General features: G+C 37.5%; 1 protein-coding gene across 2 annotated transcripts in view; it reads left to right on the forward strand.

The window, feature by feature from the left end:
* Positions 1–20416, forward strand: part of LOC110110988 (chloride channel protein CLC-d) — a 76671-nt gene that overhangs the window by 36429 nt on the left and 19826 nt on the right. For both annotated transcript variants that reach the window (XM_020842660.2, XM_020842663.2), the window contains exons 7-14: positions 2787–2875; positions 4495–4635; positions 4723–4793; positions 4963–5042; positions 5135–5284; positions 5401–5460; positions 5569–5643; positions 19058–19209. In XM_020842660.2, the coding sequence (XP_020698319.1) occupies positions 2787–2875; positions 4495–4635; positions 4723–4793; positions 4963–5042; positions 5135–5284; positions 5401–5460; positions 5569–5643; positions 19058–19209 (818 nt within the window). The remainder of the gene's footprint in view (positions 1–2786; positions 2876–4494; positions 4636–4722; positions 4794–4962; positions 5043–5134; positions 5285–5400; positions 5461–5568; positions 5644–19057; positions 19210–20416) is intronic.

Consider the following 20416-nt stretch of genomic DNA (forward strand, 5'->3'; position numbering starts at 1 on the left):
ACCCTAGTGTATGCTTTTTGCTAATGATATTCTTCTTGTTGATAAGACAAGAGAGGGAGTTGAAGGAAAACTTGAATTATGGAGGCCAACCTTAGAGTAAAGATTTTTGTTTGAATAGATTTAAAATTTAATACATATAGTGTAATTTTAGTAGTAATATATTCACTAAGGGGATCATGACTTTAGGCGATTAAGTTATTAAAAAAAGTGCTTGTTTTAGATATCTCGAGTTTATTATTCAAAATGATGGTGAAATAGATGGGAATATTATTAGTAGAATCAAGTAATGGTTAAAGTGGAAGAATGCATCGGGCGTGTTGTGTGATAGAAACATATCCCTCAAACTTAAGGGAAAATTCTATAGGATGGTGGTGAGAAATGCAATGTTTTATTGTGCAAAATGTTTGCTATTAAAAGAGAAGCATAAAATTAAGTTAAGTGTTGCAGAGATGAGGATGCTCAGGTGGATGAGTGGCTTTACTCTTAGAGACAACGCATAATGAGTATATACGTGAAATGGTTGGAGTTGCTCCAATGGGAGATAATATTACAGAGAGTTGTCTTAGATCGTTTGGTCACATGAAACATCTACCTTTTGATGATCTTGTTAGGAAAATATAAGTATTAGATATGGCCTGTGTTAAGAAAGGTAGAGGTAGACCTAAAAAGACTTGATTAGAAAATATTAGAAATGACTTCTTATTAGATTTGAATGAGAATTTGATTCTTAATAGGATACAATGGAGAAAAAAGATTCATGTTGCCGATCCCACGTAGTGGGATAAAGGCTTTATGTTGTTATTGTATTAAAATTATAAACTAAATAGTTATAATTTAGGACTTAAACTTTTATATATATGTATATATACATATATATGTGTGTGTGTGTGTGTATGTGTATGTGTGTGTGTGTACAGGCAAGGTTGCAAATTACTGGACGTTAAATTGACAAGTTTAGCATGTGGAGTGCTACGTGTCTTGCACTTTTTTAATAGTAGTATATATATGAAGGATTTAATATTGGCGTTATTTTGTGTGGAGTGTTCTTGATTATGTGCATACAAACCTTCTTACACATATGAGGAGAGACGAATGAGAAATATAGAGAGACTAATGATTAATATAGAACTTGTTAAATTCTTTGCTATTTAGAGGGCTTTGGTGATCAAGAATCTTTGCGTGATAGGTGGAGAATAGTTCTAAAGATGTGGTGGTTGATTCATGAAGCTTCGACACCTCTACTTTAAACAATTGCCATAAAACTTTTTGGTCAAGTTTCATCCTCCTCTTGTTGTGAGAGGAAAGATATAAAATTACTTTACAACGGGTTGAAGATTTAGTTTATGTGCATACAAACCTTTTTGGACTGCTTCTGGGAGGTCTAAGAGCTTATACATAAGGTTGAAACCACAAAATGAAACAGCATTCTACTACAATTTTACCAAAATGAGGCTAGCCTATGCGATTAGATCTTGGGTGCTCTACCAAGGACTAAAGAAGCTGGCACAATTTACTGTTTATCAGTAAAAACCATATGTCATAAGTTAGCCTTTTTTTTACTTTAATTTTTCTTTCGAGCATTAAGAGAAGATATTTGACTTTTACCCAATTGATTCATGATACAGTGGCTTTATGTCTGTTTAATGCATTTGTGTGTGCAAAAGTCAAGCTCACGAGTGCATCAAATGCAAGGTCGAATCAGCACTTCTTTATATGGGTTTGATGGGAAGTAATATTTAGAGCACTTGTGTTCTCCGTGGGTTTAATTGGGATGTATTCTTGAGAGTTATTGTATTGTAATATTATTAGCTGATTCATCTCGTCAGAAACTTTGACATAATCATCTCGTTAGATGGTATGCTGTAAATGGAAACTTAATTACCTTATAAGTTCTTTCAAAGGCTTCTCAATGATTGCTTTTGCTAAAATATTGACCTTTTAACTTAATTGTGCACATTAGACTAGGTGCTCAGATATGAGCAGATGAAGAAGGCCATGGAAGATAATCCATATTCTCTAGCAGCATATGGATGCTGTATCTGCTATCACTAGCTCAGCTATTGACGACATTGATAAAAAGCTTGTAGAAAAATAAATCTATTTGTGCATTATAAACTAAAGGATATCATTTTTTGAACTTTCAGGCATTACTTATGTTTTTATACTTGATCTTGTTATGGCGACCACATCAAGACTACCTTGATGCAAATAAAAATTTGTTTGGCAATATCATTCCCAATCGCATGGTTTCTCTTGGATGGTCAATATGGCAATAATGAGATTGGGGGAACAAAAATTAAAGTGGGTTGTCATTTTATTCTGTTCAGAAATGATTGTCCAAGGCTTTTGAGAGACAAGTGCATCACGCGTTGGACACTTGCAGTTTGGTTTTATTAACTTGTTCTTGGTAAACTTTGTTTTTATCATATTATCATTAACTTGCCCATTGTCTCTCTTTCTTTCTGGTATGATTTAATTTATCTTAATCAAAATAAAGGGACTGATAAAGTTCTTAAACTGAATGCTTCATTGAATTTAGGTGTTGCTACACGTTGCTCGTTGCTGTAATGTCTAGTAATAAAGTTTCACATTGCTCGATGCTGTAATGTCTAATACAAGTATAATCTTTCAAATTCCTCCCTTGGTCTTTGAATATCATGCTTTTGAATGCTTGGTGGTTGCATTGCAATTTAACAGATATCAATCCAGATTATCCTTTTGATGAGATGCTCGGGTATATTCTGAATCGGTACAACTTTTGTTTCTTTTTTTTGGCTGTTTGAAAGGTGACCTGTGGATGTGCAGCTGGGGTTGCTGCTGCTTTTAGAGCTCCAGTTGGTGGTGTGCTCTTTGCTCTAGAAGAAGTTACATCTTGGTATGCATGATTTCTTTTGACTGTATGTTATGCTACAGGAAGCCTCAGCAACAGTTGGCTTAATTTGATTTAACTCATGCTCTTAAGATTGTTGGCCATTTAACAGTATCAGCCCTTTTCTTTCATTTTGACTGTTCTCACCATTTTTATGTTATCTTTGCCCTCATGCTGCAAGTTAAGCGTTATTAACCTATCCGTTGCCTTCGGTTATTCCAGCAAATATTTTATTGAGTTAGTTTACATCTTATCTTTTGCAATCCATGTATTTTACTGGTTTTGGTCTTGGATGCTCAAAGGGAACGCCTAATCTTCGCATCATTTTCATAATTTGCCACAGTTAAGCCTTTTCTTCTTCTTTTCTCCATAATCTTCTAATACATTGATACTTATCCTACGACAAGAACTCAATTTCCTTAAATGATCTGGAATTCTCGAACATCATTTCGCTAAGAGGAATTTAATATCTTAAAACCATTAATATGTTTCCATGAAACTAATCCTCAGAACTTGGTGTTTAAGATGTTTTTTTTGTGCACTTGGCATGCAGCAACATATGTTTCAAACTAATGACTTTTCATTTCTTATAAATGCTTGAAAGAAGGACATCCAACCCTTCTGCCAAACAATTCAGGTGTATACATTCTTACTGTATCATTTCAGATTTGCTTAACTGAATTTTGAAGAATACTGGTTAAAGGATATACTCTTTTTTATTTGATGTTGACATATTTTTTTCTAGTTGAATTTTAACTTATGCCTTTGTTAAATAATGGTTAATCCTTAAAACGCAGCTAGATAAAATACAATCGACATAACTTGGCATATCAATCTTTTATGCTCTTAATGCAGTGAATATTCCTTAGGAGAGTTTACATGTATGACTCTTAAATCTTCTCTATTAATGCATTTAACACCTAGTCCTTATGATTTACTCATTTATCACTTAAACCTTTAAACAACATTAAAATTAACACTATTTTTCACTCCCTTCAATCCCCATTATTTTCTCTATTCCTTTCATTGCCCACTCCTCTTCCTCAATCCCACTCTGCCATACCTCCCACGAGAGTGACTTTACCCTTCTACTCTTATTCATATGAAATCTTAAGCTAGGATTTCTAGGATCTTGACGGGATTTAGATCACTGTAACAGACATATGCAAATGATATGGCAAGAGAAGTTTTGATTTCGGAGAGTTGTTTCATCTCTCTCTCTCTAAGTTTCCTCATGGCTTTGTTCGAAAATCTCAGGGAGAAAAGATTCTATAAAACTCACAGAATGGTAGAGATGTTTTATACTGTGGAGGGGAATCCATAAGTACACATTTCATGGAAGGAGAGGGCGTAGATTGCATGGTGTTTCAGAGTGAGACTAGCAATTATTGCTGCAAAACATACATCAAGATTCTGTAGGCATGAAAGTGATAGCTTAAGATCTCTAACCATTGCTCCTATGTTGTTTACTGGATCAACCATGCAATTCATGGTCCATGATGGTGATCAATCATGTTTTAAAGCTCTTCTTTGTTCTTCAGTTTATGTCAAACATATTTTGGTTAGCTTTATTTGAATGCTGTTGCTTCTTATCTGCTGGTTGCATGTATATTTCATTCCTGAAGGTGGCGGAGTCAGCTTATGTGGAGAGTTTTTTTTACATCTGCTATCGTGGCTGTTGTTGTAAGAACTGCAATGGCCTGGTGTAAGAGTGGGAAGTGTGGTCATTTTGGGTCGGGCGGCTTTATAATCTGGGATATATCTGGGTTAGTACTCTTTGTGATATTGCAAGATATTGTTCTTTGAGTTTCAAACTAAGCCTACATTCTAATTCATATTTTCTTAATGTCAAGTGGTCAAGAAGATTATTCATTTAAGGAGTTGCTACCCATGGCTATTATCGGCATTATTGGAGGCCTTTTAGGTATGTTTCTTTCATGGTATTCACATTTCCTAATCATTTTTTTTTTAAATTGCATTCATTTAGGTGCAGAATTTTTGATCAATTTTTTACTTGATTGATATCATATTATACTTTGACCAACTTTAGCCATAAATTTTCGCATACTGGTGTTTATTTTCTTACCTTTCAGGGGCTCTGTTCAATCAGCTCACTCTGTATATAACTAGCTGGCGCAGAAATTATCTTCATAAAAAGGGGAATAGGGTCAAGGTATGCTACAGTCCTTCGCTACAAATTCCTTTCTGTCAATTTACAGCTGATGATGGAAAACTCATACTTCTTTTTTTTGTGCATTGTAACAGATAATTGAAGTTTTACTTATATCTCTTATGACATCAGTAATTTCTTTTGGTTTACCACTTCTAAGGAAATGCAGCCCATGTCCTAATTCAGATGCTAATCCTGATATTGATTGCCCTCGACCACCTGGAACAGATGGAAATTTTGTAAATGTAAGACACATTAAAATTGATGATCTTGCTAACTTTACAATATATTTAGCCTTACATTAGGTTATTATCTGTCCCTTATTTGTTTCATGTTTTCCTGCTGCTTATGCTGCAAGCAGTTTTTCTGCAGCACAGACAAAGAATACAATGATCTGGCAACCATTTTTTTCAATACCCAGGTTCTTTTAGAAGGGCTTAACCTTCGTCAAGCGCTGAACACTTTTTTTACTGTGCAGTTTTTTTTTTCTTTTTTCATATTCACGTTAGTTTACATATCTTTTGTGCAGGATGATGCAATTCGCAATTTATTTAGTGCAAAAACGTTTCACGAGTATAGTGCCCAGAGCCTTCTGACCTTTTTGGTAGTTGATTTTCTTAGCCTCATTTATTCATTGCTAACTTTCTGGCAATCTTGATATCGTGATTCATATTTCTATTGTAATTATTAGCTTAAACTGGTACAGTAATTCATTTTACTGTAAATGCTGTTGCTATTAGACTAGGTCCATTTATCCAAATCATATTGTTAATTGATCAGTAAGGATGTTAGAAAGGTTCAATATTTTTTATCTTTTTATTGATTTCTACTTTGTGGTAATAAAGAGAAATTGATTCTATTATTCCATTTATGTTATCTTCGTTTGTGTGATTTCTTTGTTTAGAATTACCCAGATAGCCAAAGTTACCCTGTTTTTCATTATCATCAGAAGTTCTAAAGTAAGATTGGATGTGAAAAAAGATAGCTCAATGGAGGCAGTCTTTTTTTTTGGTTTCCATTCAAATAGGTCTAATTATTTTTTATTTTTACATATTTTGGGGTAGGAGATGCCTCTGTAGTATGTCCTTGCTTTCACACCCTTTAACCCAATCCTGAAAATTTTAACAAAAAGACAGCTATACGAGGTGATTTATCATTCATGGTGTGAATGTATATCCATTGAAATCAAATCAAAACTTAAATCTCGACATCCACGCTGTTTTTGTACCTTTGTCTACCAAAACAGAATGTAAAGTTCAAAATTCCATAACCAGACAAGACACAAGTAAGGAATCATTAACTATAATCTGCATGCTTACTATCACCATTAACTAAAATGGTTCTTAGCCAAGCTGGTTTACAAGGTTACCACCATGAGCTAATCTTGGTTCAAGCAAGTTTTTCCAACTAATTTAGAATCATATATTTAATATAAGGATTAAGATACTAATAAATTGAGTGATACATAATATGCATACTTTCATACTTTGAGAGATAATAATCATGAAATAAAACCATACAATTATAGTAAATAATTATAGGCAATTATAAAAGACATATTAGAGTGTAATTGCATATAAAAAAACTGTCCTGATAATATGGCTCAAAAATCAATTTTATATTTAGATCACAATGTCACATATATGAATAAAACTGATTCGGACATCCAACCGTCCATGGCTATCCGAGGAGCTGAAGATCAACGGCTGTCATCGTCCCACGTTATCTTATATTTTATTTGTAATTTTTAAATTTTTTATTATGAATTTTCCGTTTTTACCCTCACTTAAGAGGGTCGTCCTATGTCAGCCTTAGGGGCATATGTGTCTTGTTTTAGTTTCTTAGGCCTATATATAGAGGCCCTTTCTTATGTAATGGGATGATGAATGGTTAATGAAAATTTGCTTTTTGCGTTCTCTTTGTGAGTTCCATCTTTTAGATCTCTTAGGGGCTGTTTGGTATGGAGAATTAGGAGGGTAAAGTAATATAATTACATGCATTACTTAAATTAAGTTGTTTGATAAATTTTGAGCGGAACATATGTGAATCCTCCTAGGCATTAGCAGTGTATTAGAGGAGTCATTTCGCGGGACATCAAAACCCGCTCAAATTGAGCGGGTTAGAAATTCTCTAGCGAAATAATGCGAACCAGCCTCAAGCGTGATGGTTTCGCGGAATGTGCCAGAGGAACGTTGGAGGCCGCGAGGGGGGAGGAGCAGGGGATGTCCACTGATGTTTGGTCGCTGGGCTGCACAGTGATTGAGAAGTTCAGTGGCCGGACGCTCAAGACTTACTTCAAGTCTCCCGAGGGCAGATACAAGCTTCAGTACGAGAAAACTCACCCTGCTGGCCTTCTTCATTACTCTCATGGAAAATCCGTGTCTCAGGTGGGATTAGGGCTATGATTATGTGCTCTTATTAGTAATCTTGAAGGTTCTGATTTCGAATATGGTTTTTTATAGTTAATCATCGCATATCTCAAGGAGAAGTCAGCTTCCCAGGGGCCAAGCGCGCCTTCGACACCGAGCTCCAGCAGCGTGGTGAAATCGGCAACGAAACGAATTTTTGTTGGTGTTAATGGGAGCAAGACATTCTCTTATGGTGCCACAAACGGTGGGAGCAAGGTAGCATCTGGCACTAGCATGTTCGGAGGGACTTTCGGAGCAGGATCGAGCAGTTCTCCTGTAGCTTTCAATTATGATGGCAAAGTGGCTTACTTAATCTTTAATGCTGGTGACACGTTATTCATCAGTGATCTCAATTCTCAATTTAATTTATGCACTTCGTTTGCTAGATTCTCTGTGATACCATCTGAAGTTTTGTTTTCCAATGCAATGCTGTATGGGAATTGTGCAATTTTGACTGAGAAAGCTCTTTGCTTGCAGTAATCAAGTTTCCTTCTTTGGATTGTAAACTTGATTGGAAGTTGAATTATTCACTCTAATAGGATTGCTTGACAGGGAAGAGCTTAAATCCACCAAATAAAACTAAATGGAAATTCGGGTTCCAGAATTGCCATTATTACTGTGCAAGGGATTAGCTAGAGATTGTGAAATTTGATGTGTAACTAATTATAGTTTTATAGTTCCTTGATTGATATAGATTTAGGTGCAACACGATCGCTTCTGTTGTTGAGTGAGAATTGTACCTGAAATTTAATGTTGGGCTAATACTGCAAGGTGTGTGAAAGGCATTCATCATGCTTCATTAAATCATGACAGTTTAGATGAAAGTTTAAGCGAAATTTTCACATTTTGCATTGTTTTTATGACCCTTGCGCTATATTTTATTTAAACAAGGCATTCATCACATTCATCGTGTGAAGTGTGTGTTCACATGAATGGGATGTGGAAAGTAAATATTTGCATTAATTTATTTTGTATTATTGCTCATCATCTTGAGTTAATATTGCATTCATATTGAGCGTCACATTATTTTTCTAGTTGTCCTGTGGATAAGGCTGCGTTTGGAACAGCTTTTTTTCTAATGCTTAAAGCTACTTTTTAGTTAAAAAATTAAAACTTTTGTACTAAAAAGTTGCTTTAAGAAGCAGAAAGAAAGCCGTCCCAAACTAAGCCTAAATTTTACTGTCTGCAGTCGATGCACTTGTGTTGCTTGGGTACCAGATGGCGATGGCATTTTTGTTGTTGCTCATGAAGAAACTCAAGAACTAGAAGAGAGAAGAAGAGGGAAATGTAAAAACAGTAAAGACAGAATTTATTAGTCTTTGTTACCTCTCTATGTTACAGATACCCACATATATATAGCGAAATACAGAGAGATGAGATACACGTGTATAGTTGGGATTGGCTAGCAATATACAGTAATGTAATTATATAATTTTCGTATTTTATATATTAGTGATCTTGCATTCCCCCGCAAACTGACGATTGGGGACCAATTGTCAGTTTGGATCTTAAGATTTTGAACCTTGGTGTAGCCAAAGGTTTTGTTAGAAAATGGCAGCTAGTTGATCGATAGTGCTGATGGGTAACAGCCGAATGATGTTGTTCTGTATGTGATCCCTGACAAAGCGCTGATCAATTTCTATGTGCTTTGTTCGTGCGTGGAAGACGGGATTGTTCGCCAAAGCAATGGTGGACATATTGTCGCAAAATATGTCCACGGGCTGGGAATGTGTGATTCGGAAATCGGCAAGTAGGCGTCGGATCCAGATCGTGTCCGCCGTCGCCGAGGCCAGTGCCCTGTATTCAGATTCAGTAGACGATCTGGATACTGTGGTTTGCTTTTTGACTGTCCAAGAGACTAAAGTGTCGTCGAGGAAAGTGCAAAATCCAGATGTCGATTTCCAAGTTACCGGATCTGATGCCCAGTCGGCATCTGAGAACGTCCGAAGCCGCAGGTTTGATCTTGTGATGGGGAGACCGAAATCTGTTGAGCCTTTGATGTACCGCAGCAGCTTCTTTAGCAATAATGTGTGAGTTGTGGCCGGATTATGCATGTGTTGAGATAGAACATTGACCGCGTATGCTATGTCTGGACGCGTCAAGGTAAGGTATTGAAGTGATCCAATAATTTTCCGATAGGTCGTCTCGTCGAAGCACGGTGACTCGTCGGACGCCAGTACTGGCATTTTGGTTACTGAAGGGTTAGCGACCGAGTTGCAATTCTGTAACTCGGCCATTTGAATGATAGATTTAGCATATAACGTTTGGGACAGAAAATACGTATCTGGTGTAGACGTGATTTTGATGCCAAGAAATTGGTTTGCCTTCCCAAGATCTTTCATTGTGAATTTTGATTTCAGTTGATCTACAAGAGCTTTCATGGCATTGACGTCGTTGCTGGTTATGAGAATGTCGTCCACGTATACAAGGAGGTAGATTTGTATGTGATCGCGATGCATGAGCAGAAGTGATGGGTCTGCCTGACTGTGGATGAAGCCGACCTGCAGAAGATAAGTTGTGAAGGTGGTATACCATTGTTTAGGTGCTTGGCGTAACCCGTAGATTGCCTTCCGTAGTCTACAGACATAGTTTGGGTGGTACGAGTCTTCGAAGCCTTTAGTTTGTCGCATGTATACCGTTTCGTTGATGTCGCCGTGCAAGAACGCGTTTGCTACGTCCAGTTGATGAATTGGCCACTTGTAAAATAGAGCAATTGTAAAAAGGATACGTATAGTCGGCAGCTTGGCTACCGGACTGAATGTGTCCTGATAGTCAATGCCGTATTCCTGTTGATTATCCTGAGCTACAAGACGTGCTTTGAATCTAGCCATCGATCCGTCCGAGTTATACTTTGTTATGTATGCCCATTTAGATCCAAGAACAGAGTTGGTGGGAGGAGGCAGTTCAAGACTCCATGTGCCCTGCTTTTGTAGAGCAAAAAACTCTTCGGCCATTGCACTTCTCCATTCTATCTTCTTGCTTGCTTCGCTGTAGGTGGTGGGTTCGGTCTGTAGTTGTTCTTGATGCAGTAAGTTTAGCCGTTGGACAGGTTTCAGTGATCCAGTTTTTGTTTGGGTGGTCATCGGGTGCGTGGTAGGAATATTGGTGACCGGGTGCAAGTTCCCAATTTGGCTTGATTCTTGAGTGGCCACAGTGTTTGAAGTCGTGTTGTGATGCTGCGTTAGAACTTGGTCTGTTGATGTGCGGGTAGGATGCTGAATTGTGGATGTGGGTATTAGCAGTGGATGTGGTATGTTGTCATTGAGCGTTGTAGATGGGATTGGCCTGTTCTTGTAAGGAAAAACATTTTCATTAAATGTAACATGCCGAGAAATGATGGTTTTGTTAGTTACCGAGTTCCAGTATTTGTATCCTTTCATACGGTCTGAGTAGCCCAAAAATATGCACGCCGACGATGTGGGCGTAGTTTGGTGCGATTAACCGGAGATAACAGAGGATAGCATTCCCGAAAGTGCGAAGATGCTCATAGGACGGTGTAATGTTGAACATTCGTTGGAGCGGGGTTATATTCTCGGTAGTGATGGATGGGGGCCGATTAATGAGATAGGTTGCTGTGGAAGCTGCATCAAGCCAACGCGACATCGGTAGACCTGCAGTTTGAAGAAGAGTTCTTGTCGTGGTGATGATGTGACGATGCTTCCTTTCGGCAATCCCGTTTTGTTCGGGTGTATATGGACACGAGATTTGGTGACTAATTCCGGCATTCTTGGTGAAAGCTTGAAACCGATGGTTTACAAATTCGCCTCCACCATCTGTCCGTATAACTTTGAGCTTGCGGTTTGTTTGACGTTCGATGAGAGCAACGAATTGAATAAAGATGTTAGTAACATCTGATTTAAACATAAGTGGATAAAGCCATACAAACCGAGAGAAATCATCAATGAATATTACATAATATTTGAAACCTTGATGTGAAGGAACTGGAGAGGGTCCCCACACATCAGAATGAACAAGATCTAGCGGGGCACTCGTTTTACTATTAGATCGTTGGAACGATAATTTGTGTCCTTTACAAGTAAAGCAGAAATTACAAACAGAATTAACAGAGGTAATGTGTAACGATGGATGATTTTTCGAAATCTGTTGAAGAACCCGTTGATGTGGATGCCCAAGCCGAAGATGCCAATCGCAGGACGAGCTTCTTGCAGCCGACAGAGCTGTTGGAGATAGCTGATTTTGCTGAGTGGCTATCTTGTACAGTCCATCCCTACATGGACCTTGGAGGATGATTTGATCGTTAAAAACAAATCCATTTGCATCAAAAGTTATAGAAATCGGGTTATCTTTAACAAGATTAGATATAGATAGTAAATTATAAGACAGAGACGGAATATGTAAAAGCCGAGATAAAAGTAGCTTACTAGCCGGGGTTGGGAGGATTCCCATTCCCATATGAGCGATTGGGACGGACCTTCCGTCCCCAATTGTTATCGTGTCAGTGCCGTTATAGGCATTGTAGTTTGCAAGATTGTCAGTTGTATTAGTCATGCGCGATGACGCGCCGGAGTCGATGTACCAATCGACATTGGAGTTGCTGTCGTTGTTGGCGAACAGGGCATTGTTGTTCTTGGCGGATTGTTGAGTCGGGGCATAGTTTATATTTAGCCTGTGCCAGCACGCGTCGGCCATATGCCCTTTCTTTTTTACATATTTGGCATATGATTACAGAGGTCTGTGTTGATTTGTTAACCGGAGCATTGTTGTTGGCCGATCTGACCTTGCCACGCCGGCCACGACCACGAAAAGTGTATAAAGCGGATTGGTTGTCTGGCATTGCAGGAAACTTTAGGTGTATCTCCTCGCTAATGAGGAGAGCGTATAGATTGTCAAGAGATATCAAATTTTGCATAGTGTGGATGGTTGTCGTGAACGACTGGTAAGCCGGAGGCAGCCCATTCAGAATGTAGATCATGACGTCTTCTGGATCGACCGTCGAGCCCGCCGAAGAGATTTGATCTACAATCTTCTTGATCTCAGTTAGATACAGAGTCATAGACATGTTTTGCATCGACACGTTGTGTAGCTCGTTTTTTGAGCTGAATGACCTTGGATCATTTAGACGATTGAAAGCGAGCGTGAAGCGTCGACCAAATTTCGTGAGTTGATTCAAGATAAATCACGTACGGTAGAACCGCCAGTGAGATTGTAGAGCACATTGCCGTGGCAAGATTTTGATCTGTGACTTGCTAGTTTTGTGAATCTTGATTCGGATTGATGTTCTCCAATGCGGATTTGGGATCAAGAAACTCGGCAAATCCATTGGCCTTGAGCAACTTGGCAATTTGTGTGCTCCAAATCGGAAAGTTATCCGATGTAAGGGAATGAGGAACAAGAAATTTTAGGTTTGAGATTACAAATTTGAGGGATGGAGAGATGACCAGAGCCGAGGAAACGGCACCGGTTGTAGCGCCTAGCGACGATGAAGCGGAAGCCTGATTCGCCATGGCGAGATCCTCAGTACCGAACTACTCTTGATACCATGAAGAAACTCAAGAACTAGAAGAGAGAAGAAGAGGGAAATGTAAAAACAGTAAAGACAGAATTTATTAATCTTTGTTACCTCTCTCTGTTACAGGTACCCACATATATATAGCGAAATACAGAGAGATGAGATACACGTGTATAGTTGGGATTGGCTAGCAATATACAGTAATGTAATTATATAATTTCCGTATTTTATATATTAGTGATCTTACAGCTCATGCTGATGGAAACCTTTATCTATGAGAAAGTGGGTCATACTTGGAAGAACTATCTATTATGATTTTTTTAAAATAATTTAATGTGAGCTAATTACTCATTTCTCTCTATCTAGAGCAAGGACGGGCCTGTTGACCCATCCTTTCCTGCTATCAAAGATCCAACTCAATTTACTGTTACTCATGCACGGTCCAGTAGGGTAAGTTTGTTGGGTGTTTTCTCTATGTTAATAATTGCATATAGGCGCATTCAATGTTTTTAAAATCAAATTAATTTTTGTGCATCTTGTTCCATTGAAATATACTAGACCAACCTTCTCTAAACTTTCATCTTCTTTCTTTTATTTTGTACTTCATTTTCATATAGTTTGCGTTTTCTGATACGTCTCATATTATTCATCTTCTCGCCCCAGCCGCTGGCTTACTTTCATCATTAATTTTCCTCAATCAGATTATCTTAGCTTATTCATATTTTGGTTCAAAATTTAAATCAATTCCAGTCTTTTGAAGACCACTCAGAGAAATTTATCAATTTGTTTCGATCATTGCTTCATCATTTTCTCCTTTATGACACTGAAATACCACTTTGCAGATGTAGAAGAAGGGCTAAATTATTATTTATCTTCATTCAAAATGCAACAAATATTATAAATACACTGTTTTTATGAATACATGAGTTGTAATGTCAAAATAAATTATTACAAAAAAATTGCTTTTACTTTACTTTGGATCTACCTAACCAAACAAAGGAAATAGTTCTGCTGCGTTTATTTTGCAGAAAATCAAACAGTCTCAAAGTATTTGGAATGCACTGCATTTATTTTACATTGCATTTACTTTATACTGCATTTTCTTTTCAGTCAACCAAACAGCCCCTTAGTGAGTTCTTTTTCTTTTGAGATCTCTTAGTGAGTTCTCTACTTTGTGTTCTCTTTGTGAGTGCATCTCTCTCTCAAATCTCTTAGTGAGTTTTGAGAAGAGCTAGATCTCTTTGTGAGTTCTAGACCTTCCTCCAAATTTTCTTTGCGATCAATTAGTGTGAGAATTCAAGGAGAATCCATCCGGATCGCATTCTTCCGTAAGCTCCCTCCCCTCACCCCTTTCCGCCCAGCATTTGCCGCCGCCTCTCCCCTAGCCCGCTCAGCTCATTAAGCCTCCATAATTACCTCCCACAATTCCCTCTCATCCAATTTAATTCTCCCCATTAAATTTGAGTTTAAATTCAAATTCATCCCGCCAATTCCACTTAATCTGAAATTTAATTTCAGATTTTCATTCTCTCTCCCCAAATTGATTGGGATTTAATTAATCTTGCCACCTAGGCAAGTACATGGCATTTATGTTTCACATCAAAAACAATATCTCGTAACAAATTGAGTGATACATAAAAAATCATATACTTAATATAACAGTTAAGATACTAATAAATTTAGTGATTAATAATATGTATAATGTTATACATTGAGTGATTATAATAATAAGTAAAACCACAATGATAAAGAATAGACGAATTAGAGTGTAAGGGCACATAAAAAAACCCCTGATTATATTGCTCAAAAATCAATATTTATATCACAATATCACATATCTCAATGAAACAATGATATAATATCATAATAATGGCAGAATATTTTGAATCCATAAAAAAAAATTGGTTTAATGGGTAGCTTACACAAAAAATTATGCATCCAAATGAATTGGGTTCATACATCCAGGTGACTCAAACAAAATGCCAGCTTAATGGATGATAAAGTACATTTGGGGCCTCTCGCTAGATAAATTATAAAAGCCAAATTTCATGATAATTAATAATAATTTATTTTAAACTCCTTTTTTTGGAAGCTCGTCAATTTGCCCAAATTAAGAATTTTTAATGGCAATCAAAGATTTTAATGAATGACTCATGTTTGATGTGAGTATTTTAGTTTCTTAAATAGTAGTCAATGAGGGGCGCTGCCATTATATCCTCTAGATGAATTTTGAAGAAGGGATTTTTAGTGTATTTGGTTGTGTTTTTCTTATTTTTTCTAGTACTTCATGTATTATTTATACATCATGATTTAATATATTAGATACTAAGAAGGACGAAAGATATATGTATAAATTAGCCAAATAAAGAGATAGGAGTAGTAAGGATTTAGTTCAAGTGAAGTGCATTAAAGATGAAGATCAAAAAGTGATTTTATTAGAAGAGGATATTCAACAATTGTGGATGAGATATTTTGCTAAATCGTTCAATGAAGATTGTGAAAATACGATTGACTTTAGTGACTTTAGCGTTCTAAATGAAAATAAAGATTTTTATGTTTTTATCGGCATATTAGTAAAACGAAAGTTAGAGAGGCCTTGAAGAAAATGAAGTGTGGAAAAACTGTTGGACCTGATGATATTCCAATAGAGATGTGGAAATTCTTAGGAGATGAAGGAATTGTTTTGCTTACTAAACTTTTTAATATTATTTTGAAGAGTAAAAAGATGCCAAATGAGTTGAGAATGAGTGTATTGATTCCTATTTTTAAGAATAAAGATGATGCACAAGATTGTGAGAATTATAGAAGAATTAAGTTGTGTCATACTTTAAAACTTTGGGAGAGAGTTATGGAGCATAGGTTACGACATGATACTAATGTTTCTCAAAATCAATTGGGATTCATGCCGGGTAGGTCTACTATGGAATCTATTCATTTATTGAGAGGGTTGATGGAGAAGTTTAGAGACAATTAGGAGGATTTACATATGATATTTATTGATTTAGAAATAGCATATGATAAAGTTCCATGAGAAGTGCTATGGAGAGTTCTAGAAAAGAAATGGGTTAATAATGCTTATATTCAAGTCATTAGAGTTATGAGTATGTGTTGTTTTCTAAAATTAGATTGTTCTTAGGGCATTTGGGCTCTAGTTGACGGCTAGATATTTGGTAGAGCCGGATCTTCCTTTCCAATTGAAGTGTATCTTGTCTTTCCTTTCATAAAACTTTCTATTAAAAAAAATTCTTGTGTGTTATATTCATGATTTTCTTGTCGTTAGTTTTCTGAAATTGTTAAAATTCAAATTTCAGCCAAGGCTTTTCCTAAATTTATGCATGCACTTCCTATAAAATTGGTATCAGAGCAATTTCCTGGGTTGAAAGAGAAGTCTTCCTCGTTAATTTCATATGTGTTTCCTCTCTGATCTGGCTGTTTTTTGTTGTTTTGAGGTCTAATTCATATCGAATTTCTATTTTTTGCTAGTGGTGCCAAAATCCGGGTACCTATGGTAGGAAGAAAAATGAAGTATTGGAAAGTGAGATCGGACAATTGAAATCTAAAATTTTCGATATCCAAAATCAACATTCAGATTTTAAAAGTCAAATTTTAGTTGTCTACGAGAAGATTAATGGAAAATTTTTCATCTTTAAGGAGATGTTGAAGAAGTTGCTCAAGGGCCAACCCCAAACTGTCTTCAGAGGCGAGGGAAGCCACTAACAACCAAGTAAGTAGGGAAAACCCTAATCCGATAAGGTGAATGGAAGATCTGGAGGTGAAGATTATGGAGGGAGAAGAGAGAATGCCTTCCTTAGAGCCATTCCTAAGGAGCTGAGTAGAGGGTATGAGGATAGGCATGAGGAGATCGACATGAAAGATGGGGTGTTGAATTTGGAGGAGTGGGGCGGAATTTGAAAGGGGAGGGGCTAATTATGATTGAAGGGTGCTGAATTTGAAAGGAGGTGGGATGATTATGATCGAAGGGGCACTGAATTTGAAAGGAGAGGGTTTGATTATGATCCAATGGGTGTTGAATTTAAAAGGAGAATGTGAGAATTTGACGAAAGATTTGGGTACGAGCTTAGAAGGGATGATTGGGACACCTAAGTGGAACCACCTTCTTGGGGAATGGGAAATTATATTGGAAACAGGGGGAACAAAGGAGATCCGAGGGTGAGTAAACTGAAGATGCCTATTTTTGAGAGAGAGGATGCACTTGGGTGGATGTACAGGGTGGAAAGGTACTTTACCATCCATAGATTCATGGAGGAGCAGAGATTGATGGAGGACAGAATGTGCTTGGAGGGGAATGCGTTGGCATGATACCAGTGGAGGGATACAAGGCAACCCACATAGACCTGGAGGGAGTTTAAGAACTGGTTGTTGGAACGTTTCCAAACCAGCAATGGAGGGGATTTCTATGAGCAGTTCTTCGCTCTAACGCAAGAGAGAACAGTGATGGAGTATCGTTAGCAGTTTGAGTAGCTAGCCAGCCGATTGGACCCGCTTCCAGAGACTATACTGGAGGGGAAGTTAGAGATTTAGACGACATTTAGAGTGATGAGGCCTCGTGATTTGAGAGAGGCTATGGAGCTAACCTAGTTAGTGAAGGATCAGAGGCACTTGGAGAGAGGGGCTAGTGGTAGTAGCTCAGGAGATTCGTACAGGATGATCACAACCTATTTGGCATCTAAGGAGCCGACACCGTGTACTCTTATGGAGACTTCAAAGGAGCATAATATAGTTGGAAGACCTTGGAAAAGCTTTAAGAAACTCACATAAATGGGGCTACAAGAGAAGAGGGCAAAGGGGCTATGTTTCAAATGTGAGAAGAGGTATGCACCACAGCACAGGTGGAAGGACCGAACTCTTCAGGTTCTCATTGTTTGTAATGACAAGGAAATTGAGGAAGTTGTCGTTTTTCCACCTTGTGGACAAGGCGGGTCTTTGGGAGGGGGGTATTGTTAGATCGGGTCCCTCCTGGACTGGTCTTTCGAGTTTATACTTGGACCGGCTCTTAGGGGCTGATTTGGAGGGGATTAATTAAGAAATATTTTCTAATTGAAGAAGACAGACTTGGTGGTTGATTTGGGGATTGATTTGGAGATGATTAATTAGGAAATGTTTCCTAATTGAATAAGGAAGATTTTGAGGCTGATTTGGAGGGGATTAATTCAGAAATGTTTCCTAATTGAAGAGGATAGATTTTGAGGCTAATTTGGAGGGGGGTTAATTAGGAAACATTTCCTAATTGAAGAGGGCATATTTGGGGCCCGATTTGGGAGGGAAATAATTAAGGAAATATGCCATATTTGGGAGAGAATTGAGGGAGGGCTGTTTGGGTGTTTGTTTTTTATTGTATATGCTTTAAGTAGAGAGTTTTTCCTAGGGTTAGGGTTATGCATTGTTTGTTGAAATTAAATTGTTCTTAAGGTGTTTGGGCTCTAGCCAATGGCTAGAGACTTGGGAGAGCCGGATCTTCCTCTCCAATTGAAAATCCACTTGTATCTTGTCTTTTCTTTCATAAAACTTTCAATAAAAAATGTTCTGATGTGTTCTATTGTTGTTAGTTTTCCGAAATCGCTGAAATCAGATTTTAGCTAAGGTTTTTCCTAAATTTCTGCAAGCACATCAAATGCGGAGATCGGTTGTGATTATGCTTATCGCCAGTAGGCTTGATGTTTGACGGCCACAGAAAGACGATACTTGTTCGTTGCATATAAGAAAGATCATTTATATTCAGCTAAGTAGATTCCATAGTACCATGATATGAGTATAATGCTTAAGTTATGTCAGTGATTGATTAATATAACATGATCAAGAGAAGAGTGCCTGTGCCTTTTGCTTTGGCTATAGTTGACATTATCCTGTATTCTGTATAATGTCTCGAAGTGTCTAACAACTAGCCATCTAAAGGAAGAAATATGGCTGTGCAAAATACAAATTTAACAGAAAAGTTTACTTAAAACATTCAAAAGCCTTCAGTGCAAAATTTTGTATTCCGTTCATTTTTAAGTTTTCTTCCATGTTCCAGGATCTTCATGTTGCTACTGTGAGAAGAAAAGGCGATGGTAGTCATTTGTTGTTATGCAGGAACTTGGATAATAACTTGCCCTTATGATTTTTTTTCTTATCTATTGCAGGTTATGTTTTACTCCTTGGCTGTGGTGACATTTGGAACTGCTGTTCCTGCTGGTCAGTTTGTTCCTGGAATAATGATTGGTTCAACTTATGGACGGCTTGTTGGGATCTTCGTGGTTAAGTATTACATGAAACTGAATGTCGATGAAGGAACGTGAGTGTACTATTTTTCTATCTAATTGTGACATAATATGCCTTAAACTCGGATCTTAGGTTGACTTGTTTAAGGCGATTTTCTGGGCACTCTTTTTTTATTTTTTGAAAATTGTTCTGGGCACTTTTGAGAATATTCATATTATATAACGCTACAAACTTCTTGCTTTCACTCCGAGTTTTTTTCATGTCTTTATTGCATTCTTCAGTTGGATAATGTTGGCAATTAATAATAAATTATCTTATTTCATGTATGAGGGATCTAATTAATAAGTACATCACATTGTGTGAACTCAACAAAGATCTTGATCTTGTGTTAAAATTTTGATCTCCAAATAGACAACTTAAATAAATCAATGCATGTTGCACCCAAAGTTCGGATATTGTCTGATGTAGAATGTCTTAGGGTGGTTCACTAATGTCTCGCTTAACTGAAGATTTACCGTACAATGAATGAGTCGGTATGCATTAATTATGTGAAACCAGGAATTGGATTTAGAAGATTAATAAAATCTTGTTCAAATAATGAAATTGCAATCTTAATGTTGTTCACAATTGAAGCATTCTCAAAGATCTTAGAATTCAACTACGCTTAGACAAGACTTTACACCTAAATCAGCAAGTTCTATAAAATAACGACGGTAATAAATAGTAAAGCAAATGAAAAGCCAACTAGAATCCTGCGGTTAACAAAGCGATTGTCTCACCTTGAGGCTACGCTCATTCACCTACTTCTAGGTTCGTTGGAAGAAGAATAACCACACAAGTGATGAAACCACTCCGAGGGCGATGGTGTCGTAGATCCGTAGGGAAGGAGAGGAAGGCGCTGGATGTGGAGGTGGCACGGGAGGACGACCTTTAATGATCCACGTGTAGACGGAAAAGTGGTCGTCGATGGAATCCACTAATGTTGTTGGAATCCGATCCAAATGATCTTCGACGGTGTCGTCGAAATCAAAGCCTACGTCGAAGAAGGGTGATCTGAGGATGTTAACTCTTCCTTGGTTGTCGTACTCAAACCCGAAGTTCCACTCGGGTTCCTCCATGCATTCTTGAAGATGAGAATGGGTGGTCGCCACAAGAAATTCTCAAATGAAAGGGAGAGGTGGGCGGCGGGTTGTAGAGGGGATGGGGAGGCCAACGGTAGAGATGGGGTGAGGGGAGGTTGGTTTTAGAAAACAAAGAAAATAAAACTGAGATTAATTTCA

The sequence above is a fragment of the Dendrobium catenatum genome, unplaced genomic scaffold, assembly GCF_001605985.2.
Source record: "Dendrobium catenatum unplaced genomic scaffold, ASM160598v2 fragScaff_scaffold_1132, whole genome shotgun sequence".
Classification (NCBI taxonomy): Eukaryota; Viridiplantae; Streptophyta; class Magnoliopsida; order Asparagales; family Orchidaceae; genus Dendrobium; species Dendrobium catenatum.